Source organism: Perognathus longimembris, chromosome 23 (assembly GCF_023159225.1).
Source record: "Perognathus longimembris pacificus isolate PPM17 chromosome 23, ASM2315922v1, whole genome shotgun sequence".
Taxonomy (NCBI): Eukaryota; Metazoa; Chordata; class Mammalia; order Rodentia; family Heteromyidae; genus Perognathus; species Perognathus longimembris.
This window is the reverse complement of record NC_063183.1, coordinates 28435935-28456012: the sequence shown is the minus strand read 5'-3', so window position 1 is coordinate 28456012 and position 20078 is coordinate 28435935. Positions and strand designations below refer to the sequence as shown.

At 37.3% G+C, this 20078-nt stretch overlaps 1 protein-coding gene across 4 annotated transcripts in view; it reads left to right on the top strand.

Moving 5' to 3' along the window:
* The first annotated feature begins 2794 nt into the window (after positions 1 to 2794).
* The window catches only part of Slc12a1 (solute carrier family 12 member 1), an 82199-nt gene continuing 64915 nt past the window's right edge, over positions 2795 to 20078 (top strand). For all 4 annotated transcript variants that reach the window (XM_048332982.1, XM_048332979.1, XM_048332980.1 and 1 more), the window contains exons 1-4: positions 2795 to 2930; positions 4094 to 4717; positions 17140 to 17271; positions 17414 to 17489. In XM_048332982.1, the coding sequence (XP_048188939.1) occupies positions 4298 to 4717; positions 17140 to 17271; positions 17414 to 17489 (628 nt within the window). In that variant the 5' untranslated portion in view covers positions 2795 to 2930; positions 4094 to 4297. The remainder of the gene's footprint in view (positions 2931 to 4093; positions 4718 to 17139; positions 17272 to 17413; positions 17490 to 20078) is intronic.

Here is a 20078-nt window from a genome sequence, read left to right as displayed (position 1 = left end):
AAAACATAAGAAAGGAACTAAAACCTAGAGTTGTATATAATGGTATATGACTTGGGTCCTGGCAATCGTAGAGGTAGGAAGATTACTGTAGTATGAGGTCAGCCTGAGCAAAAGCAAGATATCCTCTCTGAAAGAAAAAAAAATGCTGAAAGCAAAAGGACTGAGGCTCAAATAGAACATGTGCCCAGCAAGCATGAGGCTCTGAGTTCAAATCCTAGTATACATAAATAAAAGCAAAGTCAGATTAAGGTCACAAAGCTAGGGAGTAATGTGTTTGGAACTGAACTTGGGCAGTCACATCTGCTGCAGTATCTAACGCCAACTTGGATACTTCTACATCTTATTAACATGGTTACGGCTCTAGTCTGGCACTGCAAAACCCTGATGTTTCATATCTCCTAGTAGATTTAGAATACAGATGTGTTTTAAATCTGTCTATGCCAGACTATTAGGCTTCTTCCTTGTGATCTGTGTTCCTGAAGTGGTCTCAAAGACATATGTCTAAGTTCTCTGTGTCCTATTTGTCGCCCAGGGTAAACCGTGCACCAAGACTTTCCACTTCAGTGACTAGAATTCAACACAGACATATCTTTATTTCAAAAAGAAGAAAGCCACCAAATAACAAGACAACTTGAGGAAATATAAGTAGTGTCTGAACATTCAACTCCCACAAACCTTTCAAATAACAACTTCACAGCGATGTCCTTCATGGTCCTGCTGAAGACAAAGCCTATTTAAGCAAGAGTCTTCATCTATCATCTATGATCTTTATTCAAATCCTGGCCCACTGTGTGCCTTTTATTTTTTGAATGTTTGTTATGTATTTTCAGAGCTAGACATTGTATAAATCCAAAAGCCTGGTTGTAATATGGATAGAACATGGAAATGTCACAAAATGCTAGCTGGAATAAACAGCAGTGTTATATATCCAGATCAACTCCAACTGCTCCTCTGTAAGAGCCTTGTCTAAGAGAGCAGGAGGAAAGATGAAGGGCCATACCTCTACCCAGTGGCTTCTGCTAGCTTTCTCACATCTCTGGAAAGCCTAAATCAGGCTCACCTTTCAAGGTTAGTATTATGGATGGTGTAATTTCATTCATATCCCCCAAACTATCTCCCATCTGCTCTGGAAGGTCTAAATCCCCTTAATAAAGAACAAAGACTTTCATTTCACAGTTAAGAGATAAAAGCCCCAGAATGAAAATGTCTGCTTGATGTAAGACCAAGACGGAAACTAATTCACACTACACCGTAGTCAGGCAGGCAGACAGCAAGGAAAAAGAAATTGACTGGTATTGAATGCACTCTGCACTCACAGCCTTTGGGAAAGGAAAGTGGTTAAAGAATAAACTCGCTCTAGAGAGAAAGCGGGGTTGTATGGTGTTCTTGAATAGCTTTAATCCTGGTCCAATGAATACAACTGTTTTAGGTCCCAGTTCCATTTTGGTTATCCCCCAGTCTTGATCTAAGTAACTCTAGCTCTTTTTAGCTGAATCTAAAATTCCTTTGCTTAAAGGACTTTTACATTGGAGTAAGAATTCTTTGTGGAACAGGCAAGTACCTTTGATTAGTGGCCTTTAAGGAAAGATAAGGATACAGGTATATCTTTGTAATTTTGCCTTTATTTCTGATAGAACCTCATGACACTAGTCTGACTGTGTATTGTAACATTTACCAAGAGTGTCTGAGTGATTTTATCTAATATCTCCAGGCCTCCTTCTATCATCCTTTCACTACTCACTAATTTACTTTTCCCCCCTATGTTAATATGCAGGGAACTACTAGATCTCTAGTGATTGATCTCAAAATCCCAGTCCTGATGCATTAAAATTCTGATTATCAATACTGCTAAAATAGCAAAAGCAGAGACTATGTACCAACTGGCATTGCTCTGAATCCTAACACAAATGAGCTCACAATAACTCTGCAAGGTCAGTACCATTATTACCCATATCTGCATTTGCAGAAAGAAAATTAAGGCATAGAGAGGTTAAGTAACTTACACAGAAGTCAAGCCTTCTAGAGTTTATATTCAACCACTGTAATGCACCACACCAAGCTATGCAGGCAACTGGAATCCCTCAGATAGTTTCTTATTTAGACGTAAGGAGGATATATTCAGTCATTATGATTGAAAAGCAATGATAGAAACTGCAGGGAGGAATTGTCTGTGCAGTCTCCATAATCATAACCTTACAGAATTGAGCAAAAACATCTCCACTAAGCTCAAAAACTAGGTTTGATTTTTTTTTTTTAATTTCCAGGTGGCGACAAACAGGCCATTAAGTATTGCCATTACGAAATGTACCCACAGTTTGATTTTTCTGCTTGAACCAGTTTTCCTAGGTAGAAATATTTTCAGCAAATCATTAGTTCTCCTTTCAGTTTGCTTACTTTCCATATAGAAAGGAGTCAAGGCAATATTTAAGATAAAATTGCCTCAGGCACCACTTTTCTAATTTTACAGTATTGAGACTATAGTTTATATTTTATAGTATTTTATAGTATTGAGACTTTTGGAGACTATACTTTGGTGCCTATACTCAACAGAGGGAGGTCACTAGAACTCATAAATAAGATGAGCATGAGACTCCATTTATCTAGTCCCAAACAACTGAAGCAATATTTTTGAATGATTGCTGTTGGGCAACCTAGTTCTCCTAATGAACTAAAGACACTTTATTTCCTGGCTAAAAAGATTAATGATTTACTACTAGTTACTAGTTGATGTGGTACTTAAGGTTCCCCGAAGGCTAATAACTGGGTGGGGCTTCCTGTACTATTTCAAGCCAATCACTGGAGTCATCTCTCTTAGGAAAGGTTCTAACCAATAAGAAGAAGCCTAAGGTTCTGGATTGAAAGCTGTGTCCCATATATGCCTGTGTAAAGCTGAAATAAGTTCCACTCTCTCAGAAGAAGGTCCCTGGGAGGTAAGTGAAGCACTTCTGGGGTGGGTAAAAAAAAAAAAAATCACCCTTAATATTATGTTATATAGCTAATTCTGAGGACAACACTATGAAGAGAAGTGAAATGCTCCAAAAAAGTAAAAAGCTAAGGGTATCATTTATAATTTTACCAGGAGAGGTAATTTGAGAATTAAAGTTGGGATTGCTTTTATTTGAAGAAATAGCTTTAATAATTGTATAAAAGTTTTTCATTGTACTTATCTCCTCTTAAATGAACTTTCTTTGAAAAAAATCAGATTTTATGATATCAACAAAGATATTACTCTATAGAAAATGTTTTGAGATGAGGTCATATTGTGGGACAGTGAAAATTATCATGAAGTCTTACTTACCTTGCAGTCTAATATAAACCTCTCAATTTTTAAAGAATATTTTTTAAAGGGAGTCAGTAGAGAATGATTTTATCTCAATATAGAATATGACTTTACTGAGGGTGGTAACTTATCCCCTTGTTCCAAATGCTCATATTTTTAAAAGTTTCCATACTAGTATTAATGAAAAACACAAATGTATAAGCAAAAGAAATATTTTGAATGTTAATGAAGTTTTAAGAAATTATAGAACTATCACTTTGATATATGTTTTAAATTCACATTCCAAATTCTATATATTTTTTTACTTGTCACATAGTTAAAAGTATTTCTGGAATAAATCACTTGAATATGTGCAGATTTTTATAACCTAGGAAAAAGTGCATTTTTAGTTTTCAATGTTCTTTTATCATATATATTCCTATCAATCATAAAATACTCTTTCAGCATTTAAGGCTGTCAATGAACTGTGTTTCAGGCTGGAAACTATCTCATCCAGTCCTATTGCTCTTGATTAGTTGAATTATATCTTTTCTAAAAGTCATACTGACTCCAACTACAAGAAATCCAAGCAAATATTACAAACACAGTAACATTTTAACAACACCATTGGAAATTCTGTTTGCTGAAGCAAATCCCTAGTTAGTTATTTTAGGATTTAATAGCTCAGGTGACTAGGTAATTTTTAGCAAAATGAATGTAAAATTATATGTCTTGTAAAAAAAATTTTAAAAAATCCAATTCCCTTGTATGCGAACCTTATTCAAATATAGTGTGCGGCCTCCAAAAAGTTTCATTTTTCTCTTTCAATCACAGCTTTGAAGATCATTCTGAAGATTATCTAGGAGACAATATATCAGGAATCTACTTATTGAGCTCAGCTAGAAAAGTCATGAGCACACTCATGTAACCACATTATTTGATTTGAAGTAGAAACATACAGATTTCTTGCTTTTTTTTTTTTTTTTTTTGCAACGACCATAAAGTAGATACTATAGCTCAAGAAATCCATTTTGGAAGATGTCACTGAACACCTCTTCCAATATATTTCTGGATTCAGTGCCCAGTAATACTAATCGCTTTCAAGTTAACATCATCAACGAGAGCCACGAGGGCAGCTCAGCTGTGAATGACAGCACCGACCCCCCACATTATGAAGAGACCTCTTTTGGGGATGAAACACAGAACAGATTGAGAATCAGCTTTAGACCCGGGAATCAGGAGTGCTATGATAATTTCCTCCAAAATGGAGAAACTGCCAAGACAGATGCCAGTTTTCATGCCTATGATTCACACACAAACACATACTACCTACAAACCTTTGGCCACAACACCATGGATGCTGTTCCTAAGATCGAGTACTACCGCAACACTGGCAGCGTCAGCGGGCCCAAGGTCAGCCGGCCCAGCCTGCTAGAGATCCATGAGCAACTTGCAAAGGTAAGCACGAAGGTCATGGGAAAATATCTGCTTTTGTTCAGCCCTCCAGGTCAATTCCTCCTCCTTAATAATACTCTGGAATGTGAAACAGTCAAATGAAGAGGTCTGTTCCAAACCATCCATCTTACTTATACAACTGTCCCTAGTCTTTAGGAAACAGAAAATGCTTCACAAATGTTTACTGACTTGAAACAGAGAAGTATAGAATTACCTCTGAAAGTTAGACAGTATGTTGTATATTATTTATAATTATAGTCATTCAATTCCCACCTGATTAAACATGTCAAACTGCTAGGCACTGGTGGCTCAGGCCTATAAGCCTAGCTGTGCAAGAGGCTGAGATCTGAGGATCAAGGTTCCAAGCCTGCCTGGGCAGAAAAGTATGTGAGACTCTTATTTGCAATTAACCACCAAAACCCCAAAAGTGCAGGCATGAATCAAATGGTAGCACACCAAACTTGAGTGAAAAAACTAAAGGACAGTGCCCAGGCCCTGAGTTCAAGCCCTACTACCAGCACAGAAAAACAAACCAAAAACAAAAATAAAAACACGTTAAACTGAATACTAAGATGGTTCTACCCTAGTTTTGATTTTTTTTTTTGGGTTTCTGTTGTTGTTGTTGGTCATGGGGCTTGAACTCAGGACCTAGACACTGTTCCCAAGTTCTTCTGCTCAAGGCTAGTGCTCTACCACTTGAGCCACAGCTGCACTTCTGGTTTTCTGGAGGTTAATTGGAGATGAGTCCCATAGATTTTCCTGCCCAGGCTGGCTTTGAACCTCAGTCCTCAGAACTCAACTTCCTGAATAGCTAGGTTTATAGGCATGAACCACCAGCGCCCTCCATATCAACTGTTAAAATAAAAGATCACCCTGCCTTTTGCAGTTAGTATTGTAGGTGCTAGCCGTTGTTGTGTATGGTAACTTCCATTATTTAAAGAAAGAACAAACATTTATAAGGTTTGGCATTTATTCATCTTGATAACTGCCTGACGTTCACAAACTCACCTACAGATATAACAATAACTAAATGTAAGAACAGAAACGGCAGAAATGGCTAAACTTTCCATTATTAAAGGAGCGTAGCCAAGGTTCTTAAATCTAGAAATATGAAGCAGAACTTGTTTCTAATCTTACAGCAGATCATCAGTAGATTTCTTCTCTATCTTGCTCTGAGATATGTTGATAGACTTGATCACTCCGCTTGCCTGTCAGATAGTTTACAATGAGCATAATTCTTTATGGAACACAGTTACTTTCTAAGAAGAACAGTTAGATGTCATATATTCAAATGTAGCATCCTTTTGCTCAAGCTTTGAGGAGGGGAGAAAAGAATCAAACAACTCATTTCATTCATTCAATATGTTATATTAAAAGATTACCCACTCCAGAGATCTAGGAATGTCACTCTCAAGAAAAGAGTAGAGTAGGGGCTGGGGATATGGCCTAGTGGCAAGAGTGCTTGCCTCATATACATGAAGCCCTGGGTTCAATTCCCCAGCACCACATATACAGAAAACAGCCAGAAGTGGCGCTGTGGCTCAAGTGGCGGAGTGCTAGCCTTGAGCAAAAAGAAGCCAGGGATGGTCCTCAGGCCCTGAGTCCAAGCCACAGGACTGGCCAAAAAAAAAAAAAAAAAAAAAAAAGGTAGAGCGTATCTCCTTTTGGTATCTGCTCATCATCTTGTTAGAGCAAACACATCTCCCTGGACTGCTCTGATCCTCTTCTTTGGGCTCTAGGACTTCCCAGAGAGGACCCCATACTCTTGAATCTGTTCTACAGAGTCCTGTCCTACAAAATCTTATTGGTCCTGTGTACCATGTCAGTAGCACTCTACTGGTTTCTTCATAGATATAATATTTAGATTTTATCTGGGAGATTTGATGATTTAGTCAAAATGAATTAACAATGTGGCTATTTCAGATAAAATAATAACCCCACTGGATTTTTCCCCCCATCCTAGGGCTTCAACTCAGGGCCTGCATGCTGTCCCTCTTTGTGTTCAAGGCTAGCACTCTACCACTTGAGCCAAAGCATCTCTTCCAACATTTTCTGAGTAGTTTATTGGAGATAAGTCTCATGGACTTTCCTGCCCTGGCTGGCTGGCTTCAAACTTCTAATAAATAAGACTGAGGCATCATTTTTTTTTTTTACCTTAATCAGAGGAAAGGGAAGGAGAATGACAGAAGAGAGAAAAAGAGTAACACAAAAGGAAAAGTGGGTTGAGCACAAAGTTTCCAAGGTGTGGAAGGGTCAGAAAGAGAACTTAGGGCATTATAAAAAAAAATTGAATTTATCATAAGAAGTAAAATGAACCAAAGTCCTCAAAAAAAAAAAAGAAAAAAGACTTGAAATTGTATTCTACCATACTCTACCACATTACATATATCTTAAAGCTACAACTTTCATTGAAATTGGTATCAAAACTTAAATGTTCTCCTTCACTTTGACAATAAAGAAGAAAAAAAAACCTTAAATATTCTCAATTTTTCCCTTTCCCAATTTCTAACAAAAGAAAATAAGGTTTTAACCCTCACTAAAAAGGAAATGGAGTAAACTTGAATTGTTATTAGGACACATATTCCAAAGAGAGAATGTGGCTTATTTATGTTTTCTAAAACCATGACTTATGTAAATCGTTAAATACAGAGGGGAAAATTTTGAAGGTCTATTTCTTTAGCAATCCATCTTGGTGGCCACATAGTAGGGATGTTATAGCTGCATTTGACAGATTTGATAAGTGGGATATCATATCATTTTTGAAGAGATAAAGTGAAGGTAAGGACATAACTTTGACTTAAGGCACTTTCCCCCCTCCTTAGATGGAAATGAAAGGCAAATTAAATACATTAAAAATAGCCTTACTTTACAGACCCTGGAATAATCATTTAGAAGAAAGTGTGGTATAAAGTAATTCTTTTTCTGAACTTGACCTCACTCACCTAAGATACTTCATCTTAATTAAACCACGTGGAAACAGCCATATAGTTAAAGTGGGCACATTCCTGTTGTCAAGATGGATTCCACTGTTGCTGAAGTTACATGGACCAGTCTGCCTTCATGTGTTTTCGACTTTGGGGTTGCTCTACCATGGCAGGCATGAATGGTCTGGAAGGCCTTACTCAATGCACTTCTTCTCTACATGTGATTTTGATTCAGCTACTTATCCTGTATTTCCCTTCAAATAAGACATGACAAGTGTCAGGGTGCTATACTGCCAGTCACCTCCTTGTCATTTTTTATGGTAGTTCCTCAGGTCACAACGAGTAATAACCACCATGTTATAATGCTTAGATACCTCACAGATCTTGTTTGCAAAACTATAAATAATAGTGTTCACTTAATTCATTTAAAAGCAGAAAGAAGCGTGTGCTGGTGGCTCATCTGAGGATCAAGGTTTGCAGCCAGCCTAGACAGGAAAGTACATGGGATTCTTTTCTCCAATTAACCACAAAAAGTTGGAAATGGAGCTGTGACTTAAGTGGTAGAGTACTAGCCTGGAGAAAAACGGCTTAGGGATAACTATCCCAGGACCACATAAACAAACAAACAAATAAATGCAGAAAGCAAGTGGCATAGTATAAGTTAGCCAGTATTTTCCATGCCAGTGACTATGATGTTTTTCAAAACCATATAGCAAAAGTACATTCATACTGACTGGCATAGTATATTTAGAAAGGAAGCCAGTGGGATTTTGTGAAAATCCTGGTTAAAATTTCCAAGTCAGAAAAAAAAATTATGTGACAACTGTTGTCCTAGTAGGTAAAATGAAAAATAGATTTGGAAGACATTATTTTAACTCTCTGCCTTAAGTGAAACCCTAGTGGTGATAGATATTGACAGAATTTGTAATCCCAGTGATTTGAGATTGCAGCTCAAGAAATCCTTTTCATTTTCTTTATAATAAAGAGTAAAATGCCTATACGGGTGGCTATGAATTATAGATTTCTGAAAACTCTAGCTAAATGGAGAGAAAAAATATCTTGGTCCTCCCTTGTTCAGCAATATTGTGTAATTTATATAATATGTACTTGTTTTACAAAATGCTTGTGAATATTAGGTTATATACATCTAAAGTAACACATTGATTACAATGGGTTGGAACTTAATAAGTGGCTATTGATGATGGTAACTTTATAGTTGCTTTTTGCTTAAAAAGTAAAATATACCCTAATGAAAAATATTTAATGTTCTTTGTGTAGCAATTTCTTTCCTTTCTCAATGTCATTTCCTCCTGGGAGCTCATGCTTTTAATCTGTGGGGAAAAGTGATTAATGCCCCATTATAAATCGTTTAGTAATAGCCAATGAAAAAAAGTAGTAGTTCTTTTAAAGGTATACATGAAAAACACTAAAAATCTTTCAATTTTCCTTCTCATACACCATTTTTTTCTGAATAATTATTTATTGTCAAAGTGATGTACAGAGGGGTTACAGTTTCATACGTAAGGCAGTGGGTACATTTTTTTTGTACAATTTGTTACCTCCTCCCTCATTTCCCCCATCCCCCCTCCCCCTTCCCCTCTCCCCCCATGGGTTGTTCAGTTGGTTTACACCAAATGGTTTTGTAAGTATTGCTTTTGGAGTTGTTTGCCTTTTTACCTTTGTCTCTCGATTATACACCATTTTTTTCTACATAAATTTTACCCTAAGTTATCAAAAACACAAGACAATTTATGTATGAGATACATGTTTACACATATGGTAAAATATGTTACGACTATAAACTATGGCGAGAAGTAATGATTTATAAACTTACCTTACAGCAACTTAATACAAGAAAAAATATACCCTCTTGGGGCTCAGAATGTGGCCTAGTGGTAAAAGTGCTTGCCTTATATACATGAAGCCCTGGGTTTGATTCCTCAGCACCACATATATAGAAAAAGCCGGAAATGGAGCTGTGGCTCAAGTGGCAGAGTGCTAGCCTGAGCAAAAAGAAGCCAGGGACAGTGCTCAGGCCCTGAGTTCAAGCCCCAGGACTGGCAAAAAAAACAAAACAAAACAAAAATATCCCCTCTCATTTTCATCATTTAAAATTTTTCTCATTATCACAAAGGGGTAGGAAATGTACCATCATAAGTTCTAAAAGTAATAGTGTCATATGTTTTTCATTCTGAAATGAACCTAAAGAATTATCTGATATTTCCCTGAGATTTGTTTTTAAGGACTCAGTAATGTCAGAGTGAGAGGTTTGAGAGGGTTAAGATTGCCCATATGTTGACAATTATTGAAACTGAGTGATAGGTATATAAGACATACATTATTTCCTCTATTTTTCCATAGATTTGAGTGTTTCAATGATGAAACAAAAAGATTAAACAATAAGAAGTTCATATGGGCCTACAGACTTACGGAATTATTTCTCAATGGCCATCTAAGAATTCTTTATCACACTGAGATTAAAGACTCAAAACTTGAGAGCATACATTAGTAATCGATATTATCTAGTTGGTGCTAAAAGCATAAATATACCTACTTTATTTTGATGATGGCATTACAAAAACATCTGTTATTTTTAAGGACTCAACCATGTTTTAAGGAAAATAATCTATCATCATCAGAAAATATTTACCAGGAATTTTCCTCTCAAAGTTTATGTGATTGAAACTTTTACTTGTTTATCAATACTAGAAGAGAAAAACATCTTTTATCAAATAGTCTTTGTTTAAGTGCATTTTTTTTTTTTGGTCAGTGGTGGGGCTTGAACTCTGGGCCTGGGCTCTGTCCCTGAGCTCTTCAACCCAAGGCTAGTGCTCTACCACTTTGAGCGGCAGTGCCACTCTGGTTTCCTGGTGGTTAATTGGAGATAAGAGTCTCATTGCTTTTCCTGCCAGGGCTGGCTTTGAACCATGATCCTCAGATCTCAGCCTCCTGAGTAGCTAGGATTACAGGCATGAGCCACCAGTGACTGGCTTAAGTGCATTTTTATTTTCTTCCTTGAACTCTTAATATAAAGGTAAAACTTGTGGTAAATAAATAATAATTCCCTGAAGCTACATAATTTAAAATGTATTTATGAAAGGTTATGGGTCATCATTTATGATAATAGAGTGTGAACAAGCCAATTAATTCAAAGTATGCAGAGAAAAAAACTGGTTTCAGGAAACAATAATGAAACTTGTAGTCTCTGAGACTTTGGTCTCGAGAACATGCACCACGGGTCTGAAAACCATGGGACATAGCTTATTGACATCAAATTCCAACAAACTCTCAATCCAAAGTTATGTCCTATCACTTGATGATGCACTGAGTTTATTATTGTTGTTCTTATTTACAAGGAGGCATTTTATAGAGTGAAAACCAGATTTGCTCTGCCTTCTCAGTACAGGAAGGTGGGCAACATAGAAAAATGATTTTGCCTTTGAGTAAACTTTGTGACTTAGTATCGTTGGCAATTTTCAAGAAAGGGCAAGTAGCTTTCTGGAGGTCATACGCTGAATTAATTGCACAGCAAAACTATATTGTGAACTGCATAATTTAAAACAGTCAGGATTTTTTGGCATCTCTATTACTCTAAACAATAGAAATGACATGCCTACTTGAAAATTGCTATCAGGACTATTAGACAAATAAAAGTATACATTCAAAGCCTCCCTCCACACACATACCATAAACAGACATAAAATTTTGAAACACTAGCAGGTTGCATGTACTTAAAGAAAGTTAAACATTCTGCATTGGTTTTATTTTTAAATAATTTCTGAAACAATTGTGTTACTAACTTCTGGAGGAAATGGTTTCTCCGCCATGTCCTCATGCATTTTTTTGTTTTTTGCTTTGTTGGGTTGGTTTTTTTTTTTGCATCATATTGTGAAATCCTAGTGATAAATTGAAAAACCATTAAACTGTGGCCAAGAAGGGTATCTATCAGGAAGAAATATTCATTTAAGGGGTAAATACCCTATTCATTCTTTATCCAACGTCATAGGATTTATTTTTTTAAACAGGCATTGGTATTCTCATTAATCCATATCTAAGGGACATAGTCATCATTTCATTGGAGAGCAGAGCAATTTCCTGAACCAAACATTCAAGTTTAGATCTTGTCAAAACCAAGAGTTTTATTCCCAAGACTGCCTTTGAACAAACAAACAAACAAACAAAAGGCAACTGATTAAGCTTGTGTCTCCTGGGACCCTCCAGTAATTCAGACAAAGGAAATTACTTTTTCCCTGAATGAGTAGCCACTGCTGATCTGGCTAAGGGAATCTTGATTATCTGTAATACTGATAATGTTTATAAAAAAGTTATCCTCAAATTATGTCAAATGAATGAGTCCCCTAACTAAGAATCTCTTCAACATTCATGGACATTTTAACACATTCTAAAATGCCCTGCCCTCACTGATAGTAAGTTTCAGTCATGAAAAGCAAACATTACATTTGACCTAGTTGCCCATGTATATAGAATCCAGTAAGAGGTGAAAATTGGGCTTAAAAAGTATTACTAGGTTGGGAATATGGCCTAGTGGTAGAGTGCTTACCTCGTATACATGAAGCCCTGGGTTCGATTCTTCAGCACCACATATATAGAAAAATCCAGAAGTGGCACTGTGGCTCAAGTGATAGAGTGCTAGCCTTGAGCAAAAAGAAGCCAAGGACAGTGCTCAGGCCCTGAGTCCAAGCCCAGGACTGGCAAAAAAAAAAAAAAGTATCCTCAAATGTATCTGAAACTGTCCAGTATGGCAGCCATCAACCACATGGCTAGAGAGTACTGGAAGTATGACTAGTCAAAGCTATCATGGGCTGTCATGGAAAATAAGCACCAGATTTTAGACTTAGTGAAAAAGCACGTGAAATAACTTACTAATACTATATCCTGAATGTATGTGTAAATGAAAATACTAAAATGAAAAAATCTAAAATACAACATTAAATTACACAGTGATTCAATTCCCTTCTACAAGATAACTTCACGACTAAAATATTTATATTTTAAATATTAGAAATAGGATTTTCTTTCCTTTTTTATTGTAGAAGTACTGGGGTTTGAACTCAGGGTCTCTAGCTCAGTTGGGTGGCACTCTACCACTTGAACTATGCTGCTAGCCCTGCTTTTTGATGGTTATTTTGGAGACGGGAATCACACACTTCTCTGCCTAAGCTAGCGTCAAACCATAATCCTACAGATCTCAGCCTCTTGAGTAGTTAGCATTATAGGCATGAGCCACCAGCACCTGGTTATACATTTTCATACTTAAATTTTATATTATATTTATTACATAATATATCTTATATATGTGTTTCAGGGTTCATGCCTAAACCCAAGTTATTTCATCATTTTTTTAAAGTCCTTCAAATGTAGCTACCTGGGACTGGCCACATTGTTCAGTGGGAGAGTGTATGCATCACACGCTCCAAACCCTGGGTTTCATCTCCAGCATCCACACAAAATTAAAATATAAATAAAAAGTAGCTACTAGAAGATTTAGAATTACATACCTGACTTGTATGCGCAGCTGGTATGGCTGACCAGGTTTCATCTTGTCGGGTCAGCTTCAATTTTTTGAATTTTGTTTCAAAACCACCACACTTTATATTGGTATGAACATAGGAATTCAGCTTCCCACTATCTGTGTAAACAAGTACGGTAACTGCTTAGGACTAAGATATAACTTAGGTGATACAAAACTAAATTTTGACTTTAATTACAATGTTCTCTCTTGCTCAATTGTCTTTCTCTAATTATGTCAGAAAACACTAAGATGAACTGACTTTAGATTCATTTCATTTCATTTATGAGAAATGGATAAGAAACTAAGACACGTGCTCCTAAGTGGTAGAGATCAGGGACCTTTAAGTCCACTTTATGAATTCACCATTGTTCACCAATGGTGTTACGTGGCAAGCCCTTGGTTGATTTGAAGAACGCCAGCCCACAACATAGCCATATAGTGAATATCATATAGTGACTCTTAATCTATTGTTTTACGTTAGTTATCCAAAAATAACATTTATTATCATGAACAAAGTTTCATGGAGAAATAAACGAAATCTGTGCTTACATAAAGGAAAATAGCATGATGAAAGACAGAGACAGAATGTTCAATCCATGATGGCTCACACCTATAATCCTAGCTACTTACGAGGATAAGATCTGAGTATTGCAGTTCAAAGCCAGCCCAGGCAGAAAAGTCAATGAGACTCTTATCTCCAATGAACCACCAGAAAACCAGAAGTGGCACTGTGGCTCTAAGTGGTAGAGCACTAGCCATGAGCAAAAGAAGCTCAGCAACAGTGCCCAGGCCCTGAGTTCAAGCCTCTCAACTGAAGAAAAAATTTAAACAGTTCGCTTGAATTCAACTGCTCAAATTAAAGACAGTTCACAGAGGATATGCTAACGGCACCCCACAGCCCAAAGATACAGGAGTTCTTAACTATGTAAGAAAATTAAGCTTCTTAGAAGAAATACTGTTTCTTAGCAGTCTCCTTTCAGAGTGGAACCAAAGAGTGCTTGTCTATATCTTAGCTAGTGATATCAGAACAAATCATTTCAAGCTTAAACCCATTTAGACCACCTAAATAAGATAAAGTCACTCTATAATAATGGTAATTAATAGCTGAATTGAAAGGACTTTTCCAAAGGTTTCAAAATCCTTTTTGGAAAAGATTGCTTTCAAGGAGCTCCATGTGATGTAGTTTCCTGAGTAAGGAATCAGGTAGGTGCCAGAATGGCTAAATTAAGTAGGTGTATCAGAAATGATTTAGTCGGGGGCTGGGGATATAGCCTAGTGGCAAGAGTGCCTGCCTCGGATACACGAGGCCCTAGGTTCGATTCCCCAGCACCACATATGCAGAAAACGGCCAGAAGCGGCGCTGTGGCTCAAGTGGCAGAGTGCTAGCCTTGAGCGGGAAGAAGCCAGGGACAGTGCTCAGGCCCTGAGTCCAAGGCCCAGGACTGGCCAAAAAAAAAAAAAAAAAAAAAAAAGAAATGATTTAGTCGTATTCAGAAGAGAAATAAGAGGTTATAAGCTATTCTTAATTTGAAGAAAAAGAGATACCTTCTCCCACATTGACTCAAAGATTGGCATTTTAAGATCTTTTTTTCCCAAAATTAAGCCACGGGGAAGAAAACTGTTAAGTATTTAAATCCTAATTTATACTACCTAAACCGTAATTTATACTACTTATATTTTTGTATTTCTACTCAGAAAATTCTTCTGGAAGTTATGAGAGGTCTGGTAGTTATGAGACATCCAGACAATGCTAGCACATTAGCAATTCCCAGGAAGGGAGCTACGGAATCCATTAGAAGGATCCCTAAAGCGTTCTTGTGGTCATATAATACCTTTAAACTCTTGTGTAATACTCTGAACTTTTTTTGTGTGTGTATAAAGAAACTATTCCTCTGTATATATGTTTCATTGATTCTGCTTAAAAACCCTCTCAGGTGAGCAGAGAAGTTCAGTTGTTTAGTTTTATTTTCATTTGTTTTATCTAAAGACAGGGATTCCTTATGTAGCTAAGTTTGGCTTACAAGTGTGCTCCACCATGTTCAGCTGAGAAGCTTTGCCATGATTATTTTTTTTCAATTTTTATTATCTTTAAGTAGTTGGACAAAGGAATTGCCATTCAACAAAGCCATTTATGAAGACAATGCATCTTGATGTCACCCCTTTCCTCATTTTCACCCATCCCTCCCAACCCACTCACTCCTTCCTTTACTTTATTTTTTATTTTTAATATTTTAGTGTTATTATAAAGGTGATGCATAAAGGGGTTACAGTTACATAAGTCAGGTAAGGCGTACATTTCTTTTTTGGACAATGTCACCCCTTCCTTTGCTATCTACCAGTTTTCCCCCTCCCATCCCCACCCACAAGTTATACAGTTCACTTTCTTTTTTTTTTTTTTTTTTTTTTTTTTTTTTTTTGGCCAGTCCTGGGCCTTGGACTCAGGGCCTGAGCACTGTCCCTGGCTTCTTCCCGCTCAAGGCTAGCACTCTGCCACTTGAGCCACAGCGCCGCTTCTGGCCGTTTTCTGTATATGTGGTGCTGGGGAATCGAACCTAGGGCCTCGTGTATCCGAGGCAGGCACTCTTGCCACTAGGCTATATCCCCAGCCCATACAGTTCACTTTCAATGTGTCCAGTTCCTTCCCTTCCTTTTCTTAATTTTGTAGGATATACATTGAATTTGTTACCGCATTCTCCCCTCCTACTTCTCTTCATTCATCTACCCCTTCTTCCTGACACCACCTCACCACTTCCAAGTACACGTTTCCTGGTATTTATTTTGTTGAGCTAGTTATTTGCCTAAGGAATTATATCATTTGAGTTCTCTCTTAAATCTACCATATTTCAACTCATACATTTATGTACACCTGCATATCACACAAGGTATTTATTTATAAACCAATTCCAGCTTCCACATGAGAAAACATGCAATCTTTGTCTGACTTATCTTTGGGCCTGACTTATTTCACTTAACATAATTTTTTTTCAGGTCCTTCCATTTCTTTGCAAATGATGCAATATAAGTCTAATAAATGAGTAAAATTCCATTTGGGGGATCAATTTGTCCACTGATGGGACTCTGAGCTGATTCCACACCTTAGCTGTAGTCAATAGTACTGCTTTAACATGGGTGTGGTGGTGGCTTTACTGAATCCTGGTTTGTGATATTTTAGACCAATGCTTAGGGGTGGAATTGCTGGATCACAGGGTAGTTGTATGCTGTCTTTTGAAGAACCTACACACTGCTTTCCATAGGGTTTGAAAAAGTTTACATTCCTACCAACAGTGTATTGTTTTAAGTGAATAAAATAAAGCACAGGAAAGAATTGCAGATACTCTGCATTATGAAGAACGTTATTTTTCTTTTCTACTTAGCATGTCCTGTAAAAGATACTTACTTTTACTGGCCCTTCCTTCTCTGCATCTCTTCTTTCTTCTGTTATTTTTGTGCTTAAATGTTTTTCTCATTCTGATCACTGTTACTAAAGTACATACTTTCATTAGTAAAATAACAGCCCAAGTTCCACTCAGCATCCCTGAAGCCTTACCCGTGCTTGAAAGTCACTCATCAGAACTCATCAGAACTCATCAGAAACTCAAGGGAAAGAGAGAAAGGAGGAGGGAGGGAGGGAGAGAGGAAGTGAGGGAAGGAGGAAGAAAGGAAAGAAGGAAGGAAGGAAGGAAAGGAGGGAGGGAGGGAGGGAGGGAGAGAGGGAGGGAGGGAGGGAGGGAGGGAGGGAGGGAGGGAGGGAGGGAGGGAGGGAGGAAAGAAAGAAAGGGAGGAAGAAGGAAAGGAGAAAGGAAAGAAGGGAGGAAGAAAGGGAATCTTCTGCTCAGAAAGCTTACTTACTAACAGGAGCAGAATATGTTTTGTCTGGAGCTTTGTATCACCTGCTTGGATTTGCCCTTAAAAGCTGTATGGAACCATTTGTTAACGATCTACTGTTTTTGCTATCTATGGAAATGCAGAATGTGACAGTGGCTCCTGGTTCAGCCGATAGGGTTGCCAATGGTGATGGGATGCCTGGAGAAGAGCAAGCTGAGACCAAAGAGGAAGATACTTCTGGTGTTGTGAAGTTTGGATGGGTGAAAGGTGTGCTGGTGAGAAAACTTCTACATTTATGAATGAAGTCTATCCATTTAATGACCTCTTGGATTGGGTTAAGTAGGCCTGGACACTAGAGTTACAAAGGCAATGGGGATTTGTCCCATGATCAGTTTTCAATGCCTCTTTGACCCGCAGGTAAGATGCATGCTGAATATCTGGGGAGTCATGCTTTTCATTCGCCTCTCCTGGATTGTTGGAGAAGCTGGAATTGGTAAGCATTTTTCCTCTTCTAAATAATTTTTTATGTAAATTATAAACTCAATAAGCAACTTGGTTTTGCCATTAATGCTGCAGGTGAGATGAAGGTCATAGAACTAATTTACACTTGAGCTCCCTTTATTTGCCTCTTTGACAATATTTGTCAGAGAGGAGAGGTGAGAAGTTAACTCCTGGGAGGCTGGAATTTTCCAGGTTGCCAAATGACAACCAATTATATCTTTCTATATTTTGATAAAGTTTAAAGCATAGCAGTATAGCAAAGCACATTTGTTTTACACAATAATAGGCATATTGAGGGATATGTTGATATGTGCTACAGAATATCCCTATTCTGATAACTGGCAAAATTTCACTAAACAAACCAACTTGTGGGAAAACTGGAAAAAAGAGGACCTACTAAAAATGCTGAAATGCTGAGCATTTTCCAATGAAAATAACTGTTTCACTTTCAAGTACCAGTAGTCAGAAAACAATGGTTAATAAAACATTTCCCAGACTTAAACTTACAGACAAAATGATTAAATAATGTAGGCAACCTATGTACTTTTCTCTAGATGGAAAAATGGAAAATATCAATATTACTCTAAGTGATTGTTTTTGTTTTTGGCCAGTCCTGGGGCTTGAACTCAGGGCCTGGGCACCATCCCTGAGCTTCTTTTGCTTAAGGCTAGCATTCTACCACTTGAGCCACAGCACCACTTCTGCCTTTTTCCTGTGTATGTGGTACTGAGGAATCGAACCCAGGGCTTCATGCATGCTAGGCAAGCACTCTACCTCTAAGCCACATTCCTAGCCCTAAGTGGTTGTTTTTAAATGTTAAAATATTATTTTTAGGTGGCTCACATGTATAATCCTAGCTACTCAGGAGGCTGAGATCTGAGGATCACAGTTCAAAGCTGGCCCAGGAAGGAAAGTCCGTGTGACTCTTATCTCCAATGAACCATCAAGTGGCGCTGTGTCTCAAAGTGGTAGAGCACTAGCTTTGAGAGAAAAAGCTCAGGGACAGTGCCCAGGACCCCAAGCCCCAGGACCAAAAAAGAAAAGAAAAGAAGTCAAAATTTCCCTGTTTCTAACTTCATGTGATAAAAGTGATGTTCTGTTTTATATACACAAAATACATTGTGGACTCACTTTTGAAGGGTGACTTATAAATCACTAGTCTCAGGAACATAGAAGTTCAGGTGTGTTTCAGAATCTATTCCAGAAGGTTTTCAATGAGTGTTTAGAAAGTCATCGTGATTATTTATTGACTTCACTCTTCGAAATGCATTCAGAACCAGGAGAAGACTAACTTGAAGAAGAAAGGGCTAAGCTACAAACTCAAACTGTTCCCATAGTTTTTCCACGTTTCATGTTTGGCAACTGTGGTGTTCCTGACAAAGGGCTGCTTGCTGGTTTTATGATGCATACCAAATGAGGGTGTAGAGCCTGCAGGGTCCAAAATAAGTATATGCTCTACCATGGAAAATCTGCATCTTAATATTGCCAAAGTCTTGCTCCAGGGTTTCATGCAAAATTAGGTTTTTAAGGGCAGTTTAGTAACTTATTGAGATCATCAAGAAACATTACTTCATTTGGAGGTGTGAGAGTAGCCAAGGGCAAGAGTAATTCTTATTCAATACCCATATGTTTGGCAATAATGTGACCTTTAATCAGGTCTTATATTACTCTTCACAGTCAACCCAGTTTCGTTTATTACAAAATTATAAAATATGAAGACTCCTATCTTCTGCTAAATGACTTAATATACTTTCAGACATTTATGTTGTTTTAGTAAAAAACAATCATTTTCTTAAGTAGTTAAAATCACAATTAGAAGTGAATAGAGTTCTACCTAATGAGTTTTCTTTTGAATTGATATTTGTAGCTTTCTTTCCTTCCTTTACTTCTCTATCTTTTCAGAAAATACATTTTGGTGAGTACTAGACATTTCTGATCTTTGCTACAAACCGAAAGCTAAATGGGTTAAGTCACCATTAGGTTCCATTTCAGTTTCTTGTGTTGGGAAAGGAAAAAAAAGAAATCCAAGTACTTTCTTCTTGATATGGAAATTTTTGGAGAAGAAACTTGTATACATTTTTCAAGCCCAAACCCTGGGAATAAAGCCAGAATAAATCTGGAACCAGTAATAACAGTAGCTACAGCCCTTGGGTAACCATTCTAAAGCTGTAAGATTTGGCTGCCTTATAATAATGGTAGAATGCTCATAATGCTGTCTAGTTATTCTCTGTTTGGGGGCTAAGATGGATACAAATAAACTTAAGCATTAGGCAGGGAAGATGGATGTGAAATGCAAGTATGACCTGAACAAAGTCACTTATACTCTATGATTTTCACTTCTCAGCTAAAAATTAGGGAGGTAGGTTAATGCATTCCAATTCTTTGAAGATAAAGCTGAAGAACCTTGCTGAAAAGTGAAAAACTAGAACTGGTTCGGGTTTTTCTTGTTTTTCATGTTTGGCAGACGTAAGTCGAAATAGCTGCAGGTAGTTTAAGAGAATTCATTAAAAACAATCTGAGAAATTAGAATTAAAAAAAAAAACTGTAGAAACCAGGTGCCAGTGACTTGTGCCTGTAATCC